Source organism: Rhinoderma darwinii, chromosome 2 (genome assembly GCF_050947455.1).
Source record: "Rhinoderma darwinii isolate aRhiDar2 chromosome 2, aRhiDar2.hap1, whole genome shotgun sequence".
NCBI classification, from domain to species: domain Eukaryota; kingdom Metazoa; phylum Chordata; class Amphibia; order Anura; family Rhinodermatidae; genus Rhinoderma; species Rhinoderma darwinii.
Window position 1 is genome coordinate 51,372,652 of NC_134688.1, and position 27,067 is coordinate 51,399,718.

At 40.1% G+C, this 27,067-nt stretch overlaps 1 protein-coding gene across 3 annotated transcripts in view; it reads right to left on the reverse strand.

Moving 5' to 3' along the window:
• IFT88 (intraflagellar transport 88) overlaps positions 1 to 27,067 on the reverse strand; it is a 68,348-nt gene that overhangs the window by 27,861 nt on the left and 13,420 nt on the right. For 2 of the 3 annotated variants that reach the window (XM_075851642.1, XM_075851643.1), the window contains 14 exons: positions 26,438 to 26,494; positions 25,552 to 25,605; positions 22,084 to 22,147; positions 21,928 to 21,997; positions 17,117 to 17,207; positions 16,932 to 17,036; positions 16,254 to 16,356; positions 10,357 to 10,471; positions 9,235 to 9,466; positions 6,703 to 6,773; positions 5,859 to 5,945; positions 5,481 to 5,580; positions 2,653 to 2,739; positions 1,722 to 1,908 (listed from right to left, as the gene is read on the reverse strand). In XM_075851642.1, coding sequence (XP_075707757.1) covers positions 1,722 to 1,908; positions 2,653 to 2,739; positions 5,481 to 5,580; positions 5,859 to 5,945; positions 6,703 to 6,773; positions 9,235 to 9,466; positions 10,357 to 10,471; positions 16,254 to 16,356; positions 16,932 to 17,036; positions 17,117 to 17,207; positions 21,928 to 21,997; positions 22,084 to 22,147; positions 25,552 to 25,605; positions 26,438 to 26,494 — 1,423 coding nt within the window. The remainder of the gene's footprint in view (positions 1 to 1,721; positions 1,909 to 2,652; positions 2,740 to 5,480; positions 5,581 to 5,858; positions 5,946 to 6,702; positions 6,774 to 9,234; positions 9,467 to 10,356; positions 10,472 to 16,253; positions 16,357 to 16,931; positions 17,037 to 17,116; positions 17,208 to 21,927; positions 21,998 to 22,083; positions 22,148 to 25,551; positions 25,606 to 26,437; positions 26,495 to 27,067) is intronic. The other variant, XM_075851644.1, reaches the window with a different exon arrangement.

The following is a 27,067-nucleotide window of genomic DNA, read 5'->3' on the forward strand; positions in this document are numbered from 1 at the left end:
CTTTGTAAATGTGACAAGGCCTCCGCAAACCATTCCTGCTAAACTTGAGCTCCAAAAGCCAAATAGCGCTCTTTCCCTTCTCAGCCACGCCGTGTCTCCAAACAACCGTTTATTACCACATGTGGGGTATTGTTTTACTCGGGAGAAATTGCTTTACAAATTTTGTGGTGCTTTTTCTCCTTTAGTCCTTGTGGAAATGAGAAAAAAAATCGCTAAACCTACATTTTCTTTGAAGAAATGTTGATTTTAATTTTCACGGCCTACTTCCAATAATTTCTGTAAAAAACCTGTGCGGTCAAAATGCTCACTACACCCCTAGATAATTTCCTTGAGGTGTCTAGTTTCCCAGATGGGGTCACTTTTGGTTGATTTTGACTGTTTTGGCACCGCAAGAGCCCTTCAAACCTGACATGGTGCCTAAAATATATTCTAACAAAAATAAGGCCCCAAAATCCCCTAGGTGCTCCTTTGCTTCTGAGGCCGGTGCTTCAGTCCAGTAGCACGCTACGGCCACATGTGGGATATTTCCTAAAACTGCAGAAACTGGGCAACAAATATTGAGTTGCATTTCTCTGGTAAAACCTTCTGTTTTATAAAAAAAATTGTATTAAAAATGTATTTCTGCAGAAAAATATGAAATTTGTAAATTTCACCTCTACTTTGCTTTAATTCCTGTGAAATGTGTAAAGGGTTAAGACATTTTCTAAATGCTGTTTTGAATACTTTGAGGGGTGAAGTTTTTAAAATGGGGTGACTTTTTTGGGGTTTCTAATATATAAGGCCCTCAAAACCACTTCACAACTGAACTGCCCCCTGTAAAAATAGCCTTTTGAAATTTTCTTGAAAATGTGAGAAATTGCTGCTAAAGTTCTAAGCCTTGTGAGGTCATAGAAAAATAAAAGGATGTTCAAAAAACGATGCCAATCTAAAGTAGACATATGGGTGATGTTAATTAGCAACAATTTTGTGTGGTATAACTGCCTGTCTTACAAGCAGATACATTTAAATTGAGAAAAATGCTAATTTTTGCAATTTTTCGCTAATTTTTGGTGTTTTTCACAATTAAATACTGAACATATCGAGCAAATTTTGCCAGTAACATAAAGTCCAATGTGTCACGAGAAAACAATCTCAGAATCGCTTGGATAGGTGAAAGCATTCCGGAGTTATTACCACATAAAGTGACACATGTCAGATTTGAAAAATGAGGCTCTGTCAGGAAGGTCAAAAGTGGCTAAAGAGGGAAGGGGTTAAATGTAGGCCAACACAAGGACTTTAATATTAATTTAAAGAAGGGCTGGTAAAAATGTTGTACATAAATATTTGTCTGCTACGCAAACCTGCAGCTTTATGTAAACTATACAGCTGCAGTGACAGGTCGTCTACGGTAACGTCACAAGACCATATTGCTCAATGAGTCTCCCACTGGACTTAGAACTATGAGACGCCATTATAGACAGGTCATGTATCTGCGGCCACATAATGTACATATGGACGTTTTGTAATCACAACCTATTACGTTTCTTCTTTTTCTTTATGCAGCAAGTTAGCAGCCCACATTTAAGATGTCTAGACCAGTGGACAAGCCCTTTAAATCTTAGCATGGTATATCAAACATGCTGGAACCTGTAGTTCCCCCAAAGGGAAACCATGAGTTGTAAATCCTGCTCAAAGTAAACAAGACATACATACACTTATAAGTCAAGGAAGAGCCTTCTCACCCAGGTTATAAAGTGACTCTGTGCAGGAGGAGTCGTTCCTCAGAGCTTCTTTGTAATATTCGGCTGCTTTTTCATAGTCTCCATTTACATATGATGAATTGCCTTTATTTGTCAGTGCTGATGGATTGTAACGATCAGCAGTAACTGCTAAATCTGCGTACAGATCAGCCTGGGAGTAATCTTTTTCCTGCAAAAAAAAAAAAGGCATTGGATTCAAGATTTATATTTCAGCATTTTCCTAAGACAGCATAGTGGGCACGTAACCCCCCCCCCCCCTTATCATTAAACGCTGGGAAGAAACTCATAACTTTCCTTTATACAGAATGTTGTCCTGAATGAATAATCAGTAGAAAGTGGTTTGGTTACACAATTGCTTAATTTTATACAAGTGACCTCTAAACCAAGGGCATAACGACCAGGGTATATGGGGCCTAGCACCAAAAAGGGGCCACCACTACCCTTAGGCTGGGTCTTCACGATGCGGTTTTGGTGCATTGTTTTGCTGCAACTGCCACAGCTTTTGTAAAACCGCTGTGTGAAAACCCAGCCTTAAAGTAGTGCCAGAGGCAATGAACAACTTCTTATAGATGGCAGACAGAGGGTAAAATATTATGGGTGCAATAGAAAGAGTGGCAGAATATATAGAGCATCGAGAGACTATGGGGAAGTAGCAATATATTCTATTAGAACTATTTATTTAGATGTTAAGGAGGACCTGTCCTGACATGTCTATTTTAGTAAATACTTGTATTCCCCATGAAATAACAATTCTGGAGCATTTTTGTTAAAACGCTACATTGTGCCATTCCTCTGCTATTCCTCCTGGAAAAGTATGAATAAATTTACAAGTGGGTCTTACCATTCCCTTTATCAATAGAATGTGTCCCTACACAGAACCAAGTTTACAAAAAAACAAAACATGCAAACTTACCAGGAAGTAGAGGAATGAAAGGTTAGTTGCTGCTGCACTTTTTACTCTGCTGTCTTTTTTCTCAAACATTTTTAAGGTTTCTACAGCCTAAAAGTAAAAAAAAATGATCTATTTTAATATAACTTCTATCATCTGATTACATTTTATAGCAGGATGGTGTAAAGAGGAGGATGATAAAGTGGTGTCATCAGGTTATTGGATGTTTCACAGGGCTATTAACGGTCTCTATATACTAATCTACCTAATATTAAACAGAACAGTAAGGTACATACCATCTCATACTGACAGTGTAAAGCAAATAGTGAAAAATAAAAAGGACAACATTATTGTAAAACATATTTAAAGGCAATAAAAAAAATGCCAAAAAAATTGAAGTTTGCCGCATTTCATTTATAACAAGCTTGTGATATGTCAGAGAAATGACAGAACTGTTCATCAGTGGGGGGTGAATGTGTGGAGACCGGACTGATAACTAGACCAAAGGGGCTGTTGTGCTCATCAGGATGTTATGCCCCTTTGGTCTGCGGCTCTCCCGGAGTGAATCCAAGAGAGGTAGACGCTAAATCAAGTGGAATGGCGGCTTAGTCTCAGAGTCCTGACATGTCTAAAGTTTGTTAAAGAATTACGCCATCAAATTTTGTTTTGCACATATCATGATAACTCACCAGGAATATTCTAGCGGTCTCATTTGTTTCTCCCCAGCTCAGTTGCATCTATACATTTTGGACCCTTTCATTATGGGCAGCTGTGTCATGTGATCTCAGTCTGACCATTAGAATAGACCATGCTCTTATGTGTAGACCGGAGGTAATTTCGCCTATGCGGCTGACTTCCTGTGAACTACATCATCACTTATCAGAGCCCTCCTGGCAGCCCTGAGACACCTCCTTTCCCCACCCAGCTCCACCATCCATGTTCCTCTGTGTGTGTCCCATTCATATAGTGCTGCTGAAGAGATCATTTCTGCCCTATCTAAGGGACCTGGAGTGCAGTGATATAATAGGAGACGCCATACAATGAAAGGCTGCAGAGTTATAAAACGCCCCTGATTCACACTGTCTATACTACCTGTGTGTGCTGGGTGCAGTATCTCCAGTGTATTTCTATGAGATGCAGCTTCCCACTGCTCGACATAGAGAAATCACTAGCAGGAGGTAGAGGAGATAGGCTGAAGCTGCATTACATAGGATACACGGAGATTCTGCAGTGCTAGTACAGCAGTCCATATCATTGGTCTATCACTTGCTGCACTTAGATAGGACTAAGGAACCCATACACACAACGGTAGAATTTGTCAGTAATTACAGGCCGCAATTATGGACCTATTCACTTCTATTGACCACGGATACCTTCCATATATTTGGGGAAGGTGTTCATGCCGTAGAAAGCCTCCGCAAAAGATTGGACATGTCCTATCATTTGGTTTTTACGGACAAAGTATGGGAAAACGGGCCAAAAGTGCGGGTGGCTGTAGCCCGTAATCGCGGAACGTGAGATCCGGAGGACTTCAGCAGAGACCTACGTGGAGGATAAGACTGCATTTGACTACACCAGTGTGTGACATTCACTTGAGAAAGGGGAGGTCCCCTGAAAAGTCACACCTGGCGTAGTCAAACGCCGTCTCATCATCCACGTAGGTCTCTGCTGAAGTCCTCCAGATACATCTTACCAGCGTATCTGAATGAAAGGACTTCTCCATATGGGGTTACTACTTTTTTACACTTTTGCACTATTTTTATAGTGATTTTGGATACCATTATATTTATACAAAGAATACATCTTTTTTCAACTTTAACAGATTGTTGTCTATAATTTTTTTGGTGTGCCTATCTACATTTTGCCATGATAAACTCCAAAAAACAAGCCCTCATACGGCTATGTCAACAAAAAAAACAAAGAAGTTATAGCTTTTGGAATGCGGGGAGGGAAAAACTGAAATTGGCCGTGTCTCCAAGGGGTTATATAATAGCCTATGCTGCACTATATAGGACACAAAAAATTGCTTACATTTTTTATTAGGTACACCATTACATCAGAGAAAAAGGATGAAAAAGGATGAGAGGACATTTGTTGATATGCATAGATCTGCCCACATGGCTGGTAATAGGAGCACCAGCTGATCGTCAGGGTCCCTCAAGCTCAATCCAGAGCGATCAGCTGGGTCGATTGAAAAAAAAGGGTTGTCAAGATGAGAGCGTGTAACTTAAATTAAAAGGTTTTACAGTGTTATGCACATAAACGATTCTCACTGCATATAATTTTTTCCAACTCTCTAATATACTTTGTGTGTATATATATATATATATATATATATATATATATATATATATATATATACACACATATATATATATATATATACACACACACACACACACACACATACATATATACACTTTCTGAGGCTGAAAACCTGTCCCAACCACATAGTCGTTTTGCACAGCTGTTAGGTTTGTTACTATGTATAAGTGTAGGAAATCCTCAATGAGATAAATACAGTATCAGCACAAATCTCTCCACTGTAGCTGTGTGTGTAGGTGAAGTCAGGACAGGTTTCCAGTGATTGAACGTAAACATGTTCCCATTCACGGACATCAAATTGAGACGTTGGAAATGGTAATAGATTGAAAAAGCAAAAAAACAAAAACAAAGTATATTTGATAGTTGCAGAATGTTTCATTATAAAATGGTTAGGTTCATTGTTTTACACAATGGTTATGTTTTATATACATATGATGAAAGAATTCCTTTAATAGTTTGGGTGATAGAGTAATAACAGTATTATACATAAATCACAGATAAAACTGGAAGAATTAAGCAGAATATACCTGGGTAAAGTTCTTCTGTTTCAGGAAAGTAATTGCTTTGTTGATCTCCAAATCATTAGCCAGTTCCACATATTGTGAAGTCTTAACAACCTCCACACACCTAGAAGCACAAAATATCATGAAATTCTGGACTTTTACATCGAAACAAAACCACTACATTGTTGCAGCATCAATATATGTATCCACACCAAACATAAAACCAAGTAAAGTAGATGTCACCGAGACTGGCAACATGATGTTAAATCTCGGTATGGCCAATAGTGAATCTGATTGACGCATAGATTTGTTGTCGCTATCCCATCTACGGACAATTCTTCATCATTGGACCTGGAGGACATTACAAAATGGAACACATTAACAAATCAAATGACATCTTACCAGTCATAGCCAACAACAAAGGAGGTTTCAATAACGGGCGCTATCAATTTTGCTGCCGTCATAATAAATTTTTCAGCCAATGCTTTCCTAATAAGTGGGAAAAATGAGATAAAAAGTTACAAGAAATAAACACAGAACACATGTAGGGATTCATTTTTAAAGCCAAACTTCCCTCAATATTTAGGTTTGCGTGCAGTTAAACACAGTCAACCAACTTCCCAAACAAGTCAAGCGGGCAGCACGTTGGCTCAGTGGTAATCACGGTTGCCTTGCAGTGCAGGGTTTGAATCTGACCAAGGGCAACGTCTTCATGAACCCCATGGCTGCGAAACATGCGTTGGGGTACTAAGGTGGGGGTCTATAGTGGTGCATTGGAATTATGTATCCTAACATTACTAATCTATTCTGCTTTGTATATGTCTTTGTGTATAACCGTTATTACCATTGTGTATATACTAGCTTTGTGTTACTTTTGTGCCTATTTTGAGGTTGAGGTTCAGCCTATACATGGTTTCACTGGGGGTATTGGCACTATATTGATATTATTGTCTTGTAGAATACAGGTTTAGGACTTGTCTATTGCACTTTAAAACCATAGTATGTCCTCAGTCTGTTTTTTGTGATTTTAAATTATTTTATTGAGGCAGCGGTTGTCATTTTTTGTTACTATGAATTGATCTAATTAAGGTGTATTATATTAAATATGTGTTGGATTTCTATTAGGTATTGTGGTATACATCTATAGGTATTAATGTCTATATGGAGTTTGTATGGCTTTCTAAGAAACCCTAACCTTACAAGGCATATCTCTTTCATGACATATTGTAATCACGGGTTTAGTTACCTTTCTCGTTCTATTTGATGGAGACTGTCATTTTTAATAGCTTCTATCAATAAATTTGCATGAGGATCATCCTAAAAAAAAAAAAAAAAAAAAAAAAAAAAAAAGAAGAAAAAGGAAAGGATTTTAAAACAGATTTTCTTTATCAACTTAACCAGGAGTATATTTTTGCAAATTTCACCTCCACTTTGCTGTAATTCCTGTCAAACATCTAAAGGGTTAAGAAACTTTGTAATTGTGGTTTTGAATACTTTGAGGGGTGCAGTTTTTCAAATTGGGTGTTTTATGGGGGTTTCTAATATATAAGGCCCTCAAAGCCACTTCAGAACTGAACTGGTCCCTAAAAAAATAGGTTTTGGAAATTTTCTTGAAAATGTGAGAAATTGCTGCTAAAGTTCTAAGCCTCGTATCATCCTAGAAAAATAAAAGGATGTTCAAAAAACGATGCCAATCTAAAGTAGACAAATGGGAAATGTTAACTAATAATTATTTTATTTGGTATTACTATCTGTTTTACGAGCAGATACATTTAAATCTAGAAAAATGCAAATTTTCTCAAAATTTTGGTGTTTTTTACTAATAAATACGGAATTTATCGACCAAATTTTTCCACTAATATAAAGTAAAATATGTCACGAGAAAACAAACAATCTCAGAATCGTTTGGATAAGTAAAACCAAGATCAAAATTGTCTGTGTCTCCAAGGGTTAAACGGATGCATTGTGAGCTTTTTCTATGATGTATACATTAAAGGGGTATTTCCATCTCATTGATCGTATAAAAACGTGTCCCTTAATTAAAATTTTGAATATATGTAAATACTTTTATTTTTTTGATTGATTAAGATATAAAATAATTCTAATCTGGACTGCGTGACGCCTCTGTACTCTGATTGGAGGGGCACACTGTTTGGGGAGTGTTTTTGTGGACTGCAGGACTGGATGGTAAGCAGTTTGATCACCATCTTGCCCATGTGATCTATACAGGATAGTGAGGTCACATTGTCTATTATGTGTGTTGATTTTAAACAACTGTCATATTCTCTGATTGGTGGATAAGGCTTTATATACAGACTCCCTTCCACCTTTGGGATGGCGCCCAGAAGAAGCAACGTGCGAAACACATGTAGGGGTTGGATCTCTTCATTGTTCTGGTCTGTATGCCTCATCCCATTTCACTTGCTTCTCTTATCATTATTCCTTTAATACTGTTGTGTTGTGTGGTACCCACTATTCACTTTTATTTACATGGTTTACCAGTCTTTTCCTAGTACTATTGCACTTTATTCTAATTGGCCAATATGGGGTTTTAGGACCTGTTTAATGAGGGCAGCCACTTTTCTTGGGTAATGTGTATCTTTTATGGTATGTTTTTAATATGTATTGATTACTAAGAAATAATTGTTATATTTGCTAGCAAGTTTCCGGTGTATTTTCTTGTAGGTGATTTATACTTTATTTACACACAGAACAGTGAGGGTTGTTAGGTATGAATTTATCTTGGCCCAATTGCATTAGTTAGTGTTACAATTGTAGCTGCCAACTTTGTGGGAACAGTTTGGGGGGCTCTTTCCTATTCCAGCATGATTGTGACCCATTGCAAAAAACAAGGTCCAAAAACGCATGGTGTGATAAGTTTGGTGTGGTATAACTTCAGTGGATGCACAGAGCCCTGACCCCAACCCCGTCGAACACCTTTGGGATAAATTGGAACGTGTGTTGCGAGACAACTTCTCGTCCAACATCAGTGTCTGACCTCCTTTGAATAAATGAGCACAAAATCCCACAGACACACTCGAAAACATTGTGCTAAAGGGGTTTTCTGAGTAAAAATGTGTATGTGTTAATGTTTGTAAATGATGAATGTAAATACATTTGTAATATACCTACATTTTCCAAAGTGGCCCCGTTTCCAGATGCTGCCGTGGGGTACTTGACGGGTGACGTCACTCTCTGGCCGCTATGTTGATCTTCAATTCTCTTGCGGGTATACGACACGTCACTTGCAACGTGCCGTGTATGGGCTGTTCTGTTGCACAGCCCGTAACGCGCTTTCGCGATCCCTGCTTTTCTACAACAGGACAGCCCATACAGGGAACGTCACAAGTGACGTGTCGTATACCTGGAAGAGAATTGAAGATCAACATAGCGGCCAGAGAGTGACGTCACCCGTCAAGCACCCCACGGCAGTATCTGGCAACGGGGCCAATTTGGAAAATGTAAGTATATTACTTATGTATTCACATCAATAAGTTACAAGCATTAACACATACACATTTTAATTCAGAAAACCCCTTTAAGCCTCCCTAGAGGAGTGGAGACTGTTATAGCCACAAACGGGTCCAACTATATATTAACACCCATTGTTTTGGAATGGGATGTCCGTCAAGCTCAAAGATATGGTGGTCAGGCGTCCACATACTTTCTGCCAGTTTGTGTGTCTGGCATTCATACCACCAAGCCAGGATAAAGAATAAGAAGTAAAATCTTGAAGATCATTATGTTGCCCTGGGGTACAAGTTGGTACTCTACTTACACTGGAAGAGATATACTTGTCTTCATCATCGATTCCAAGAGGTGCTGCTATTAACTTCTGAAATGCTTTTTTCATTTTGTCTCGGTCTCCGACAGCAAAATAACATAAGATCAAATTGAAACCAGCTTTCTGATTGGGAGATTCACTCATGATGTGCTCAAAGGAGATAATGGCGTCTGCGTACTGACCAGTCTTGACGAAGGTCACTCCAATATTCTGCATAATCTTGATCCTATGTTAACAAGTGTGACAGATGTGTTACATGAGCACAGATTCACTATACCACACGTCAAATATTTGATTAGGTTTATATTTGCTGCAATCGTCAGTACTGACTTTTAGAATACAACAAGTTTTTCTTTGTCTATATAATCTATTTCATGAGTAATAGCAACTTGTCTGTATGAATGTGTGAATATTTGGAACTTAGGGGATCACTGGGACTTTTAACATTGATGCACTGTTCTTAATCTCTGTTAACATCTGTATCCGGTCTACCGTTCATAACGGAGGCCAGAACGCTGCGCGGAATCCATAGTTTGACGGATCCCAACAGACCCCATTGATTTATAATGGGGTCAGATGTGGTTTCCATAGTTTTGATAACAAGAATAGCGATGCACGATGTGAACATAGTCTTAGCCATCAATGTTTTATCGGCGTGGATCCTGCGAGTGTGGTTTTCCTTCATTGTTTGCACATGTACAGCGGCTTGTATGAGTGGCTGTGCCTGGTTTTACAGGGACTAAGGATGAGCCATGAATGTTAAAGGGGTTGTTCGGACATTTTTTATTTATGACATTCGTCGCTCCGGCCTTTTCCCAGTTTACAGGCACAGCGTCCGGAACGGCTGTGACTGGGATTGGGTCCCATTAAAGTAAATAGGACTGTGCTGCAATCTCAGGCACAGCGGCTACTGACGTGTATGTCAGTGTGCCTGGTAAACACTGAAGAGGCCGTGGTGACGAATGCTGCGACCCCTTCAGTTAGCTCTGATAGGCAGGGGTGCCGGGAGTAGGACTCCTACCAATCAGATATTGATGGCCTATTGATGTCCGGACAACCCCTTTTTAAAGTTCTGGAGAACACCTTTAAAACATTTATAAAAAAGTAATCATTTACCTCATCTCCTTGTGGGCACCTGGGATTTGATCAAGAGCCATACGATAAAGTTTTATGGCTTTGGAGTAGTTCTTTTGCTTCAGATAAATGTTTGCCATGTTCACTTTGAGGCGACCTTAAAGAAAAAGTGTATTTTACCCTTTACATTATCGGTTTTCAAGTTTAAAAGGCATTCAGTGTATTATGCTTTATGGTGAGTTACATATATAGTATTTAAAAAGTACATCCAAAAAATAAAAACTTGACTGTGGACATGAATCCTTATATACAATAACTGTGCACAGTTGATCTCGTTAGCTCAGCTGTTGATCTGCTACCAGTTTCTTTGACTCATATTTGTGTATCAGTCACCACAGTCAGCCATATTACCTCTGAAGTGGCTTCTTTTTCTGTCACCTGGTCACCCAGAGAGTGCTCCCTCTCCCTCATTGAACTCTCCCATAGGAAAACATTGAAAACATATCCGCAAGGCACGGTAGTGCCTCAGTTTAACCCCTTAACGCCGAAGGACGGATATATCCGTCCTCAGCAGCTGCTAGTTCGCGCAGGAGGACGGATATATCCGTCCTGTGATCGCGCGGGTACTGACAGCGTACCCACACGATCAGCGGCAGGAGCACGGCTGTTATACACAGCCTGGCTCCTGCTGCAACTGCCGGAATCGAAGCGCGCGCCGATTCCGGCAGTTTAACCCATTAAATGCCGCTGTCAATAGTGACAGCGGCATTTAATGTGTTTGACAGAAGGGGGAACTCCCTCTGTCTCCCGATCGGCGCCCCCGCAAACAAATCGCGGGTCGCCGTCGGGTTTCCATGACAGCCGGGGGTCTAACAAAGACCCCCAGGTCTGTCTTCAGCATCTGCCTGTTAGGCGATGCCAGAGGCATGACCTAACAGGTTGCCTGTCAGTTTTACACTGACAGGCAATAATGCTTTGGTATACGAAGTATACCAAAGCATTATATATGCGATCGGCACATCGCATAGTGAAGTCCACTGGTGGGACTAAAAAAAAAAAGTAAAACAGTTAAATAAAGTTTGTGAAAAAAATAAATAAATAAATTACAGTCAAAGTCAAATAAAACTACTTTTTTGCCCCAAAAAGTGGTTTTATTTAATAAAACGGTCAAAACAAATCACACATACACATATATGGTATCCCCGCGATCATAGCAACTTGACCAATAAAATCAACACATTAATTAAACAGCCGGATGAACGGCGTCCAAAGAAAACGCAAAAAACAACGGCAAAATTCTCTTTTCTCCCATTCCCCCCATAAAAAATAAAATAAAAGTTAATCTATAAGTCCTATGTACCCCAAAATAGTACTAATGAAAACTACACATTGTCCCGCAAAAATCAATCCCACGTACGGCCACATCGACGGAAAAATAAAAAAATGACGGCTCTTGGAACGCGGCGATGCAAAAACAAGTAATTTTTTTCTAAAAGGGTTTTTATTCTGCAAACGTAGGAAAACATATAAAACCTTTACATATTTGGTATCCCCGTAATCGTGCCGACCCATAGAATAAAGTTAACATGTTATTTACGCTGCATAGTAAACGGCGTAAATTTATAACGTGAAAATTAATGCTGGAATAGCTGCTTATTTTCAATTCTCTCCTAAAATAAAGTTAATAAAAGTTAATCAATATATTATAAGCATCTAAAAATGGTGCAATTACAAAATACAACTCGTCCCGGAAAAAACAAGCCCTTATACGGCTATGTCGACAGAATAAAAAAAGAGTTACGACTCTTGGAATGCGACCGTGGAAAAACAAAAAATAATCCTTGGTCATTAACGTGCAAAATGGCCCGGTCATTAAGGGGTTAATCTTGAAATGGAAGTGACTATGTGATGATTTTGCCTAAGAGGATGTTTACACTGCGCTCAAAAACGACGTGTAAACGTGTCAAATGCGCTAGCGTTTCTCGTGAAGTGCTTTTTAAAATACAGGCGTTTGACACGTTTTCCACAGATTTTTTTAAGCGTTTTGTGCACACCTTTTGCGCTTTTTTTGAACAGTAATTAGGACTCCCATTGAATATGGGCAAATTTAGCGCGTTATTCGTGACCCGATGCCTTTTTTTTTATTTTTACGCATCATGCTTTTTAAATAGGCTTGCGATGAAAAAAAGCGTTGTATATACTAACTGCACTTTTCCATTGATCCGAATAGGAACTTAATCAAGCGTTTTTTGATGCGTATTTCAGCGTGTAAAAAACACTCCAAAATACGCATTAAATACATGCTCTGTGAACAGGGCCTAATTGTACACCTTGAGACATATGCCCCAAACAGTTTTTGTTCAAGTCTTTGAACGTAGGTTAATCCCAGCAGCCTGTCTCCTCTCTGCTTCCCCTCCATAGATTTCTATGGGCAGCATGTCTGTGTCTCTCTCCCTGATCCCTCCTTCTGCTCCCCCTCCCATATCCATAGACTTCTATGGGCAGCATGTTTCTGTCTGTCTCTCACTCTGCTCCCTCCTCCTGCCCCCCTCTCCATAGACATCTATGGGCAGTGTGTCTGTAACTTTCCCTCCTCCTCTCTCCCTACACTTCTATGGACAGCGTGTGTCTCTCTCCTTACCCTCCCCTCTCCCTAGAATTCTATGGGCAGTGCGTCTTTGTCTCTCTCTTCTCGTGCTCCCTCCTACTTCTCCACCTTACCCTCTCCATAGATTTCTAAGGGCTGGCTGCGAAGAGACACCCCCCACACACACTTTCTGCAGTCTGTTTTCTTTGCTCTGTAACTAGGGACGGATTGTGTATGGCAACAGGGAGTGGAGAGTAGATTATAGGAAGTGAGACACCTAGTAGCAGTAACTTCACACAGAATTTGAATGAACAAATCAACTACATTTTAACAGCAATAACAAAGTTGATATGTATATATATCTATCTCAAGTATACTATTACATTGTACGACCTATTTTTACATCTAGGAACAATTTTTTTTTTACTATATACATGTCATGTCTGCGGTAAAATATCAGGCAAAAAAAACTTTGAGTATAACCAAGTAATACTTGGTGCATTAACCTATTGAATTATATATAGCCTACAAAAGAAGGCCAATTAACAGTCTTTTTTTAGAAAAATACTTTAATTGATTACATGAAACATACATACAGATTAAAAACGAATCATACAAGGTGTCTATCTAGGCAAGGAGCGTGTATATATATATATATATATATATATAATATAAATATGGTAATGCTATATAAACACAGAAATGGATAGCAACGTGTCAGAATTCATACAGATTTGTAGGGGGAAAATCCCCATGCATGGAAAGAAGACCAGGGATAAAAAATGATATTGCAAAAGACACCAATCTGTCTAAATAATGTGAGAATCCCTGGAAGGTAAACGCTCAGCCTGACACATTTGGATTAAAGTGTTAAAGATGCAAACTTACCCATGTTGCAGCTCCTGCACTAGAGAGACACCAGACCCGACGCGCGTTTCGGAGAAAGCACCCACGGACTAAGGCATCCCACCGAAACGTGCGTCGGGTCTGGTGTCTCCCTAATGCAGGAGCTGCAACATGGGTAGGTTTGCATTTTTAACACTTTAATCCAAATGTGTCGGGCTATTTGTAGTACTCCTTGATATGATAGTTTACCTTCCAGGGATTCTCACATTATTTAGACAGCTTGGTGCCTTTTGCAATATCATCATTTTTTATCCCTGGTCTTCTTTCCATGCATGGGGATTTTCCCTAAAATCTGTATGAATTCTGACACTTTGCTATCCATTTTTGTGGTTATATACCATTACCATATATATATATATATACACACACACACACACACACACACACACACACACACACACACACACACACACACACACACACACACACACACACACACTCCTTGCCTAGATAGACACCTTGTTATGCATTGTATGATTCGTTTTTAATCTGTATGTATGTTTCATGTAATCAATTAAAGTATTTTTTGGTATTTTTCTAAAAACCCGTGTTAATTGACCTTCTTTTGTAGGCTATATACTATTAGATTAGCATAAATTGTTTGAAAGGTTAGTGTCCATTTAAGTATAAATGTAGAACTTGGTCAGAAAATTTTTAAACTCACCTCATCCTGTAGCGTACAAGTCACGTGCTCTTTGGTTTGGATGGTGAATAAGACCCTAAAATGCAAAACAAGCCCTACCCTGTACCTCATTCCTGTGGCTAAAACACCTAGTGACTCCAAACCAAGCAAACACTACTAACGTTGTCTTTTCCTGGCTTGAAAAGACCCAGTTTGTGCCCCACAGACCCCTATTTATAAAGTTTGAAATGATGAAAAACAACAATTTAATTAAAATATACAGAGTTAGCAGAGCTGAAGTTAACCATGCTGCATTGTGAGAACCTACTGCATTACCTACAGTTCTATGGAAAAATAAATCACTGATAAACACATTATGAAATGACTATGCAGAAAATATGATATCTTTGAGTGCCAGATGACAAACTTTGTTCGGCCACATTTCCAAAACACCTTCCAGTAACATGGACGTTACAAGTACCAACTCAATCAGTCGTAAGAACACTTGAATTTTAAACAAGATGTAAATTCAAGTGTCTTTATGACTTTGAGCTGCTACTTGTAAGGCTGTGTTCACAACAGCGTTGTCTTTCCCTTGAGGGGTTCCGTCAGAGTGTCGACTGTGCTATTGATTCCGTCAAATAAACGGAACCCTTTCACAGCGGTGACAAACTGAAACCATTAGCAAAGTATCCGTCACCATTGAGATAAATGGTGACGCAAACAGAAGCCATGGTTTTCTTTTGCCTTTCCGTTGAGGGGTTCCCCCTGACGGAAAGCTCAGACGGAACCACTCAAAGGAAAGACAACGCTGATGTGAACAGGCCTTAAAGAGGCTCTGTCACCAGATTTTGCAACCCCTATCTGCTATTGCAGCAGATAGGCGCTGCAATGTAGATTACAGTAACGTTTTTATTTTTAAAAAACGAGCATTTTTGGCCAAGTTATGACCATTTTTGTAGTTATGCAAATGAGGCTTGCAAAAGTCCAAGTGGGTGTGTTTAAAAGTAAAAGTCCAAGTGGGCGTGTATTAGGTGCGTACATCGGGGCGTTTTTAATACTTTTACTAGCTGGGCGCTCTGACGAGAAGTATCATCCACTTCTCTTCAGAACGCCCAGCTTCTGGCAGTGCAGACACAGCCGTGTTCTCCAGAGATCACGCTGTGACGTCACTCAGAGGTCCTGCATCGTGTCAGACGAGCGAGGACACATCGGCACCAGAGGCTACAGTTGATTCTGCAGCAGCATCAGCGTTTGCAGGTAAGTCGATGTAGCTACTTACCTGCTAACGCCGATGCTGCTGCAGAATCAACTGAAGCCTCTGGTGCCGGTGTCCTCGCTCATCCGACACGATGCAGGACCTGTGAGTGACGTCACAGCGTGATCTCTGGAGAACACGGCTGTGTCTGCACTGCCAGAAGCTGGGCGTTCTGAAGAGACGTGGATGATACTTCTCGTCAGAGCGCCCAGCTAGTAAAAGTATTAAAAACGCCCCGATGTACGCACCTAATACACGCCCACTTGGACTTTTACTTTTAAACACACCCACTTGGACTTTTGCAAGCCTCATTTGCATAAATACAAAAATGGTCATAACTTGGCCAAAAATGCTCGTTTTTTAAAAATAAAAACGTTACTGTAATCTACATTGCAGCGCCTATCTGCTGCAATAGCAGATAGGGGTTGCAAAATCTGGTGACAGAACCTCTTTAAGGATCTAGATCATAGTTAATACAGTTGCGCCAATTGGACAAATTCTGGTTCTCACCACAATCCCATTCATAACTACGCACCCTCTCATTCATCATGGCATAAGGTACATACCTGCGTGACTGAACATTTTATTCTTCACAATCACTTGGTAAGTATTGAGCGCCTCTGCATATAACTCATTGGATGAATACTGTGTTGCCAAGTTAAGCAGAACCTGTTAAATAATCCGTAAAAAAATGTAATTACCGATTTAGCCAGCAAAAGAAAAGTTCTTAAATAGTAACTAAACTTTTCAAAAACTTTTGACATGTCAAATCGGTGGGGGTCCGAGCACGGAGACCCCCACTGATCGCTAAAACTAAGTGGCAGAAGTGCTCGGATTGACAGTAGTGCCACTTAGTTTCCGATTGCCATTCCTCGGAAAGATGAGCAAGCAGTATACGGGTTTAATAGAAAGCCTATTGTACACCGATCAGCTGTCCGAGGAAAGCCAATCAGAAACAAAAAGGCACAGTGCTCACCTGAGCACTTCTGCCGCTTCGTTTTAGCAATCGGTGGGGGTCCCCCACTGATCAAGTCATCGTGACATGTCAGAAGTTATGTCAAAAGTTTTGTTACCCTTTAAAGGTATAGTCTTTAATTTTTATCAATATTTTTATTCTACAAATAGAATGTAAAATTCTTAATCGTCACCGCTGAGATTTGGCCACTTCTTTTTATTATTACAATAGGCTAGTTAACTTTTGACAAATCACATGATGGAAAGTGAAATGCCATCGATAAACTTACCGAGTACGTAAGATCCAGGTTAATATTCTCCGGGGATAGAATCTGTTCTCTCTGTCTGACCAAAACCCTCTCCTTCCTCCCGGCTTCTTTAGCCTTCTCCAGGGCCTAAAGTACAGGATTATATTCATCAATACATTGTGCAACAGAAGAATAACGTTTATATAAAATATAACCAGACTGCTGACCTGCTTTAAATCTCCATTGCTGTTGGCAATACAACTCTCTTCTATCAATTCATTAACCTTCTTCTCTAATTGTCTTATCTTTTCTTCTGGCCTATTATGGGAGATTCCAAGAGGTATTAAAGAAACCCAGATTACAGACGGTTTAGGAGCAACCAAATTACAATGTACAAATATATAATTGGACGGTACAGAGATCTTTCTAATGATCTTTAAACACCTAGGCCTGTAACAATTACAACGGGGCATCCTCTACGTCTAGATGAAAGAATGGTTTACCATCATCATAGACGGGGATTCTTTACTGTAAGAGCAGCGAGACTATGAAACTCATGGCCAATAAACTGTTGTGATGGTTGATTCATTGAACAAGTTCAAGAGGGACCTTGAAGGATATAAAATCATAAGTTATAGGTGCTAGATTTCTGGGGATGGGAAGCTTATCCAGGGATTTATTCAGAATGCCATAATTGGAGCAGGGAATTTGATGCAATTGGCATCCCCTAAAGGTTTTTGCCTTCCTCTGGATCAACACGGTAGGATTATAGTTTTTTTCTTGATGGACCTTTGTATTTTTTCAACCTTATCAACAATGTAAGGCCCCCTGCACAAGACAGTGCCCGCATTCAATCACAGTGCGTGATTATGGGCAAGTGATTACGAACAGGGTCGGCCGCAGATAGCCATCCGCATTTGCGGGCCGTGCTCCCATATAAAGTATAGGAGCATGGTCCATAAAAAGTAAAAATAGGACATGTCCTATCTTTTGCGGAGCCTCTCTACGGCTACCATCCCATAAATACACGGGAAGGTGTCTGTGGGCGATAAAAGTGAATGGGTCTGTAATTACGGATGAATTCTACGGTGGTGTGCATGGGGCCTAACATTGAGGTTCATTAGCAAAGGCGAGGTTTGCTTTTTAATAAAGATCCTGTATAGAATTCTGTACACTTTGGGGCAGAAATATCAAATGTGTGTAAACTAGTTTTCTGGGGTATATACAATGAAAAACATGGTATTCCGCCTGAACAGCACATTTATGAAGCCACTGCCCCCAGTCATACACTGTACGACTTATTTATCAAGCTTTTCCAACACTTTTTTGTTTGCACACCGACCTGTCCTTTTTTCCCCTGTAATACATTTAGGAATGAATCGATCACACGCTACACAGTGGGAGAGATAGGCGCACTATTTGCATGGTACGCCACTATTGATAAATCTCCCTCATTAGGAGCTCGCTCTACAATGGACTTTTTACTGACAATTATTTACACAGTGGCGGGGTCAGTACAAGACTTGTTTGAAGAGTGAGGGAGGTAAAAGTCTCCTTTGAACAAGTGGAGGATACTTCTCAGAGGGAGAATACACAGGGGCAATATACTGATGAACACCTACTATTCATGAGTAAGTATGGCCTGTTCAGTGATATTAAATTAATATAGTTCTTTTCCAGTGATAGCTTGTAATAGGAGTGTAGGGACTCGCAGTACGATGGGGACCCTTGACGCGGGTTACGAGCGTGCGTATTTTTGCCAAAAAATTAACTAAAACCTCATGTAGATCATTCATATTTGTCGTGTATCATGGATATCTTTTCAGGACGTAGCCAGGTCTAGTGCTAGGGGAGAATGGTGTGTTAGTATATTGGAAGGTGCTGGGCAGCCCGCCCTGTCTAATATTATGGGTGTGACGAAAAGGCTGTAAGCCCGCATGGTGCACTACACGCACCCATGTAACGGACTCCCTCATAAAAGCTACATTTGTGTGCAATGATAATACTAAGCAGCCACCCACCTCATGAATAGTAGGCGTGTGAGCGGGTGTTTTATCAGTATATTGCACCTGTGTAATCTCCCTCTATGTAGCATTGTGTTTTGTCTGCGTCCTGTTGGGAAGTGGTGTGTGTACCTGCCCTCATGAGCAAGAATGGCCTGTTCAGTGATTTTAAATTAATATAGTTATTTTTCAGTGATTTGTTGATACTTCTCTAGTTGCAGTATCTTTTAGCCCTTTCCCGACCCATGACGAAACCTTGTGTCATGGAGCGGAGGCGGGAACTTTGGAGCGGGCTCCATACGCTGCAGGTGTCCGCTGTGTATCCTGGCTGTTTAACTAGTTTAATGCCGCGGTCAATAGCGACCGCGGCATTTAAACCGTTAGAAGGTGTGAGGCGCCCACTGCGGAAGCCCATCACCCCCCCCATGGCGAGATTGCAGGGCGCTGATAGTTGTCATGGCAGCCTGGGGGCCTAATGAAGGCCTATAAGGAAATAAGCACCAGTCACTGCACTGGTTGCCCATCCCCTTCCGAATAAAACTCAAACTTATTACTCTCACCCACAAAGCTCTCCACAGTGCTGCACCTCCTTACATCTCCTCCCTCATCTCTGTGTACCACCCTACTCGGGCTCTACGTTCTGCCAACGACCTTAGATTAAAATCCTCCATAGTCCGAACCTCCCACTCACGTCTCCAAGATTTCTCTCGTGCTGCACCCGTCCTCTGGAATGCGTTACCCCAGACAATCAGATTAATTCCCAATATCCACAGTTTTAAACGTGCCCTGAAAACACATCTATTTAGACAGGACTCCTTTCCATGGCCCTCCTTTTAGATTATTCATCAGAATAAGATTCCCTCACACTCCTTCTCTTCATGTCCGTCATACACAGATACTGGCTGGTGACCGGCTAATGTAGACTTATGTGTACCACCCCATGTGTATAAAAGATGGCCGGACTATTGCACAGAACAAACACTGTTACACTTTGTGTCTCCTTTATGTCCTCATAGATTGTAAGCTCTTGCGAGCAGGGTCCTCACTCCCCAGGTTTGAATTGTAAATGAACTTTGTCACTATGTAATGTCTGATATTGTTTGTTTCATGTTCCCTCTAAATAGTAAAGTGCTGCATAATATGTTGGCGCTATATAAATAAAGATTATTATTATTATTATTACTAGTTCAGGCAGAAATGTAAAAAAGTAGAAAATTGTGCTTTATATCTTTTCAATGTCGATGGACAGAAAACAAATGCCAATACAATTGCCAAATGTGATTCAAATAATATATCAGCAATCTGAAGGTTAGAGTGCTGGAAATGTCCTGGTTAGAGTTCCTTCATAGTCTTCTCAGTTAGATCCAGGGCTTCAGCCGATAACAATTTTCTACTTTTTGACATTTCTGTCTGAACTAGTGCTAATTTCCTTATACCTGTATAGATGACAATACACTGCAATACATTAGTATTGCAGTGTATTGTACCAGCAATCGAACGTTCGCTGGTTCAAGTCCCCTAGGGGGACTAATAAAAAGTGTAAAGAAAATTAAATATTGTTTTACTCCTACACCTTAGCGCTAAAAAAACGTAACAAAAACTGATCAAAAAAATCGTATAGTACCAATAAAAACTACAACTCGTTCTGCAAAAAAAAATAAGCCCTCACACGGCTTCATTGACAAAAAAAAATAAAAAAAGTTCTGGCTCTCAGATTGTGGTGATACAAAACAAATCGTTTTTTCTTTGTAGAAGTAGTAAAATTTAAAAACACCTGAAATTTGGTATCACCATAATCGTATTGAGCCGCAGAATAAAGTTAAGTTGCAGTTTTTACTGCAGGGTGAAAGCCGTAAAAACAAAACCCAAAAACCTATGGAGGAATTTTGTTTTTTTCCAATTCCACCCCACAAAGAATTGTTTTCCGTTTCCCAGTACATTTTTATACTTTAAATGGTGCTAATAGAAACGACAACTCCCCCTGCAAAAAAATAGGCCCTCACACCACTCTATTGAAGGAAAAAAAAAAAAAAAAAAGTGTTGGCTCTTGGAAGGCGGGGAGTGAAAAACTAAAACGTAAAAATGAAAACTGTCTGGGTCTTTAAAGGGTTAAGCAAATTGTAAATGTGGAAAATGTTAGTGTTTTGCATTGTGAAATCACTGCAAATATTCTGCATAGCCCAGGTATTAGATAAAAGATGAACACAAAATAAAATACATCATGAAAGCTTGACACACTAGAAAATAGTTGCATATTTCAAGGACCCTGTAAGTGCTTATCTCTGTAAAATGCTTCACTGTAACTAAAAAAATTGTTCTTTCCAACGTCAGAATACAATGGCTCCCCCTAGTGTTCTCTGTCACGTACTAACACATATTAGAGAAGGTTAGCTTTGTGTCATGCACATTTGTAATGCTAGAAATATGTAGGAAAAATATATAAACATTTCAATAATCAAGCATCCTAGGGACTGCCGAGGTGTGAATAATACGAACTCCCAAATGTACTTAGACTCTCTGCCGGTGGGTCCACAAGGGTCCTCATCGTCCAGGTATTAACGGCAGATACTAATGTACCAATAACGCACATACCACCGATGCTTGTCATTGCCGGTCACCATCACAGTGTATGCCAATAATAACATTTGTCATTAGAATCTGTACTGTGAAGCCCTGCGAGATAAGGGCCCCTCTGTAACTTAAACATAGAATAGGTCACCAATGTTTGACTGATGGAGGCTTGACCTCTGGGACCCCCCTGATCAGGACAATAATGGGGGCATGGCACTCTCTTTATTGCTCACACAATCACAACGGCTCATCTGTATGAGTGGCTGTGCCTGGTACTGCAACTTATCCTATACCCTTCATTGTACCGATTGTCAAGGGTCCCAGAGGTCGATCTCCACCGATAGAACTTATAAGTAGGAGACGCATGAGCAGGGTCAGGTTTGTTCTCTAGTACTGCAGAATCTAGCCAGAAATATCCCAGTATAATGTGTCTATCTGATATATGGAAGCAGACATTGACTCACGTGTCTTCATTTTTGGCTTCCAGTGGTGGAGCAGGACCTCGAGACTGACCCAGAGGATCAAAAGAAGAACCTAGATATAAAAGAAGAACGGTGTCAATGAGTTACTTGTCCAAGTTTAGCTCCCTACTACCCACAGAATGCAGATGTACCTCGTACCTCGGAACGCTGCTCTAGTGTACCCAGCCGCACGAACGGCAGTCATTGGTCGCGCTGCTCCATCCTAAAAAATACATATCCATGCAAAGATGAACAAGGACAATGTCTGTATTTACTGATCATCTAATGTGGTTTCTTGCTACAACTGTAATGAAAAACGAGGGTTCCCATCCAAACTGACAGAGCTTGAGAGGATCTGCAGGGAAGAATGGCAGAAAATCCCCAAATCCAGGTGTGCAAACCTTGTGGCATCATACCCAGAAGGGGGCCGTTATCGCTGCCAAAGGTGCTAAGTCCTGAGTAAAGCGTCTGAATACTTATGTCAATGCAATATTTTAGGTTTTCCTTTTCAATAATTTAGCAAAGATTAATAACATTCTGTTTTCACTTTGTCATTATGGGGTATTGAGTGCAGAATGATGGGGGTTGTATTTTGGCACAAGGCCTCAACATAATAAAATGTGTAAAAGTGTAAAGGGTCTGAAGACACCCCGGCTTTCATATTATGTATTACAGTGCCTTGAAAACTCATTCACGCCGCTTGCCGTTTTGTTACATTACAACCTGGAATTCAAATAATTTTTTTATGGAATTTTATGTAATAAGCCTGACAAAATAGTCCAAATTGTAACAGTGGAATGAAAAAAAATACCTGGTTTAAAATCAAACATCTAAAAACGGAAAAGTTTTAAGTGTATTTCTATTCACCCCGTTTGCTATGAAACCCCTAAATGAGGTCTGGTAAAATCAAATAACTTCAGAAGTCACATGATTAGTTAAATAAGGTCCCCTGTGTGCAATCAAAGTGTCAGGTGATCTGTCACATGATGTGTCCCCACCGGTTCTGAAAGGCCCCTGAGTGTACAACACCACTAAACAAGACCAAGGAGCTCTCCAAACAGGTCAGAGACAAAGTTGTGGAGAAGTAAAGATCAAGGTTGGGTTATACGGTTCTAAAAAAAAAATACCCCAAACTTTGAAAATCCGACAGAGCACCATTAAATCCATTATAACAATGTGAAACGATTATGGCACAACTACACACCTGACATGAGAAGGCCGCCCACTAAAACTCACAGACCGGGAAAGGAGAGAATTAACCCCTTAACGCCAAAGGACGGATATATCCGTCCTCTGCAGCTGCTAGTTCGCGCAGGCCACTGTACCCACGCGATCAGCGGCAGGAGCACGGCTGTTATACACAGCCTGGCTCCTGCTGCAACTGCCGGAATCGAAGCGCGCTCCGATTCCGGCAGTTTAACCCATTAAATGTCGCTGTCAATAGTGACAGCGACATCTAATGTGTTTAACAGAGGGAGGAAACTCCCTCTGTCACCCCATCGGCACCCCCGCAAAGAAATCGCGGGTCGCCGTCAGGTTTCCATGGCAGCCGGGGGCCTAACAAAGACCCCCAGGTCTGCCTTCAGCAAATGCCTGTTAGGCGATGCCGGAGGCATGACCTAACAGATTGCTTGTCAGTTTTACACTGACAGCCAATAATGCTTTGGTATACGAAGTATAAAAAGCATTATATATGCGATCAGCAGATCGCATAGTGAAGTCCCCTGGTGGGACTAAAAAAAAAAAAAATGTAAAGCAGTTAAATAAAGTTTGTGGAAAAAAAATAAAAAAATGACAGTCAAAATCAAATAAAACTACTTTTTTTGCCCAAAAAGTGGTTTTATTTAGTAAAAGTGTCAAAACAAATCACACATACACATATATGGTATCCCCGCGATCGTAACGACTTGAACAATAAAATGAACACATTAATTAAACCGCCGGATGAACGGCGTCCAAAGAAAACAACGGCAAATTCTCTCTTTTCTCCCATTCTCCACATAAAAAATTAAATAAAAGTTAATCTATAAGTCATATGTACCCCAAAATAGTACTAATGTAAACTACACATTAGGCCGCAAAAAATCAAGCCCACATTGAGGGAAAAATAAAAAAATTACGGCTCTAGGAATGCGGCGATGCAAAAATAAGTAATTATTTTCTAAAAGGCTTTTTATTGTGCAAACGTAGGAAAACATATAAAACCTTTACATATTTGGTATCCCCGTAATCGTGCCGACACGTAGAATAAAGTTAACATGTTATTTACGCTGCATAGTAAACGGCGTAAATTTAGAACGTGAAAATTAATGCTGAAATAGCTGCTTATTTTCAATTCTCTCCTAAAATAAAGTTAATAAAAGTTAATCAATATATTATAAGCATCTAAAAATGGTAGAATTACAAAATACAACTCGTCCCGCAAAAAACAAGCCCTTATACGGCTATGTCGACGGAATAAAAAAAAAATGCAACCGTTAAAAAACAAAAAATAATCCTTGGTCATTAATGTGCAAAATGGCCCGGTCATTAAGGGGTTAATCAGAGATTTAACTGAGGCCCCAATGATAGCACTAAAGGAGCTGCCATAGATCCACAGCAGAGATGGAAGTATCTGTCCATAGGAGCACTAGAAGCCGTATACTACACACAGTGGGGCTTTATGGAACACAGAAGGTAGAAGGTTCTCTGTTCAAATGAGACTAAAATGGAACTTTTTGGCCATCATGGGAAACACTATGTGTGACGCAAATGCAACACTTCCCCCGTCACCCCAAGAACACCATTCCCACAGTGACGCCTGGTTGTGGCAGCATCATACCGTGGGGGTCATTTTCATCAGCAGGGACAGGAACACTAGTCAGGATTGAAGGAAATATGGATGGCAGTAAATACAGGGCAATTTTGGAGAAAAACTTGTTTCAGGCTGCCAGAGATTTGAGACAGAGTTTCACCTTCCAGCAGGACAATGACCCTAAACATACGGTCAAAGCTACAATGGAGGGGTTAAACGGAAACATTTAATGTCTTGGAATGGCCGAGTTAGAGGCGAGACCTCAATCCAATTAAGAATGTGTTAGGGAAGTTGTGTAAATCAAAATGGTACAAATCTACTAAAAATCCATTTTAAATTTCAGGTTGTAAAGCAACAAAAACAGAGAAAACGCCAAGGCGGGTTAATATTTTCTCTTTCCTCGGAGCGGTGTACGGGCTCAATAGGTGGTCTATGAGCCTATACATCACTCCGTGGAAGGCCGATCAGAACCGAAGCAGCACATCGATCACCCGAGCACTTCGGCCTATTTGTTTAAGCGATCGGTGGGGGTCTCAGTGCTCAAACCCCCACCAATCAAAAGTTCTGATAGGTCACTATGACATGTCCAAAGTTTTTTTTAAAGTTTAGTTGCCCTGGTAAGTACTGGTACAAGCCATTAAAACAAAAGCCATATTTTTGTCACCCAGTATAAGAAACAAAATATATATAGTTTTTAACAGCTTGACAGTGGAGTATATTTCAAGGACTTTATGGTAAGTATTTATTTAATATAAAATGGCAATTTTAAAAGCCCTGTTCTACAAGATTAGTTGCCTCGTTCTGCATCATTACAAGTATCCCATATACAATACCTGAACAGCCCCAGTCATAGGCCTTCCCATGGATGAAGAAAGGTTCACCCTAGGCTGTAATAAGAAAAATATAAAAAAATATTTGAATAGAATATTTTAGAAGACAAGCTATGTCTATGTATTTACATGAGATTTATAGGATTGCTTCATTTCAGAGGTGTTTAAAGCGAATCCGTCAGATTTTTATACTGCCCTGTCTGAAGGCAGAATAGAGTAGTGACAGACACGGATTTCAGCGGTGTGTCACTTAGTTGTTAATGTGCAGTAGTTTCCAAGAACTCACATGTTATCCTTGCAGTGAGCGGCCAGCACTGGAGTCAATGATATTCAGCTCCCCCCACCCACCCCTCATCATACGGTTATAGCATAATGACTGGATATGCCATACAAATCTGATCGGTGGAGGTCAAACCACTGAGACTCCCAACAACCCTACTGGCTACTCTTTTACAGTCTATTTGAACCTTTCTCAGATTGTTACATTTAAATACAAAAAAAAGTTAATTCTGTATAACTGCATTGTGTTTTTCCTTCTATGGCAAGCAGCTAAGCTTCTGAACTGTTGTAGCTGGAAATAAAAAGAAGTAAAGCTACAGCAGCCATTTTTAGCAGCTTTAGAGATATCATTTTGTCACAGAGTCACCCAGGCTTTATATAAATGCACTTTCTTTGTTCTGAACATCCCTCCTCTGTGTAGCTCCTCCTGTTTTACACATTATTCAATGCAGTGCCCGATCTATGGCTGCTGGAGACTGAAAAGCTAGAATAAATTAAGATTATTTTGTTCTTTATAGTATTTATCCTGTGTGAGATATCGCTACATGAGGTTATACAGCAATAAGGATCCACAACATAAGACCTCAATAAAAAGACAACATATACTTACACCAAATCCAGTTCCCAGAGGCCGTACCGCAGCAGTTCCTGGTACTTTGGCAGTAATCTTAGAATCAAATGACAGTTTTATGTGACAAAAATGCAAGAAACGTCTCAAATATCACACAGCTCAAAAAATTCTCCATTGAGGAGTGGGACAAAAACGTCTCCCAGTCAATGTCAGAGACTGGTAGACAGATCTAAGAATAGCCTACTGGAGGTTGTGTTTAGCAAAGTAGGTAATACCAGGTATTCGAGCGAACAGAAGAAAAACGTCAGATCTGTGAATATTCTTTTTTAAATAAATTATTGCAAAGTAAAACGTTATTATTATTTTTTTTAAATTAAATCACATTTATCTTTATATACTGCTTGAATGAAGAACAAATATTGAATTGTCCATATGTGTTAAACGGGTTTTCCAGTCCTAAGATATGGATGGCCATCAATTAGCTCATCGGTCGGGGTTTGATTCCCGCTGATCAGCTGTTTTGAAGGGGTCGCATTGCTCCTACAAGTGCTGCTTCCCCTTCATTTCACTTCAATTGAAGAAGGCTGTAATACTGTAAACTGCCACAAGTGCGTCCGGCGATTCACAGTGTGAGCAGTAAAGGAAATGAAGGAGAAGTAGTACTCGTAC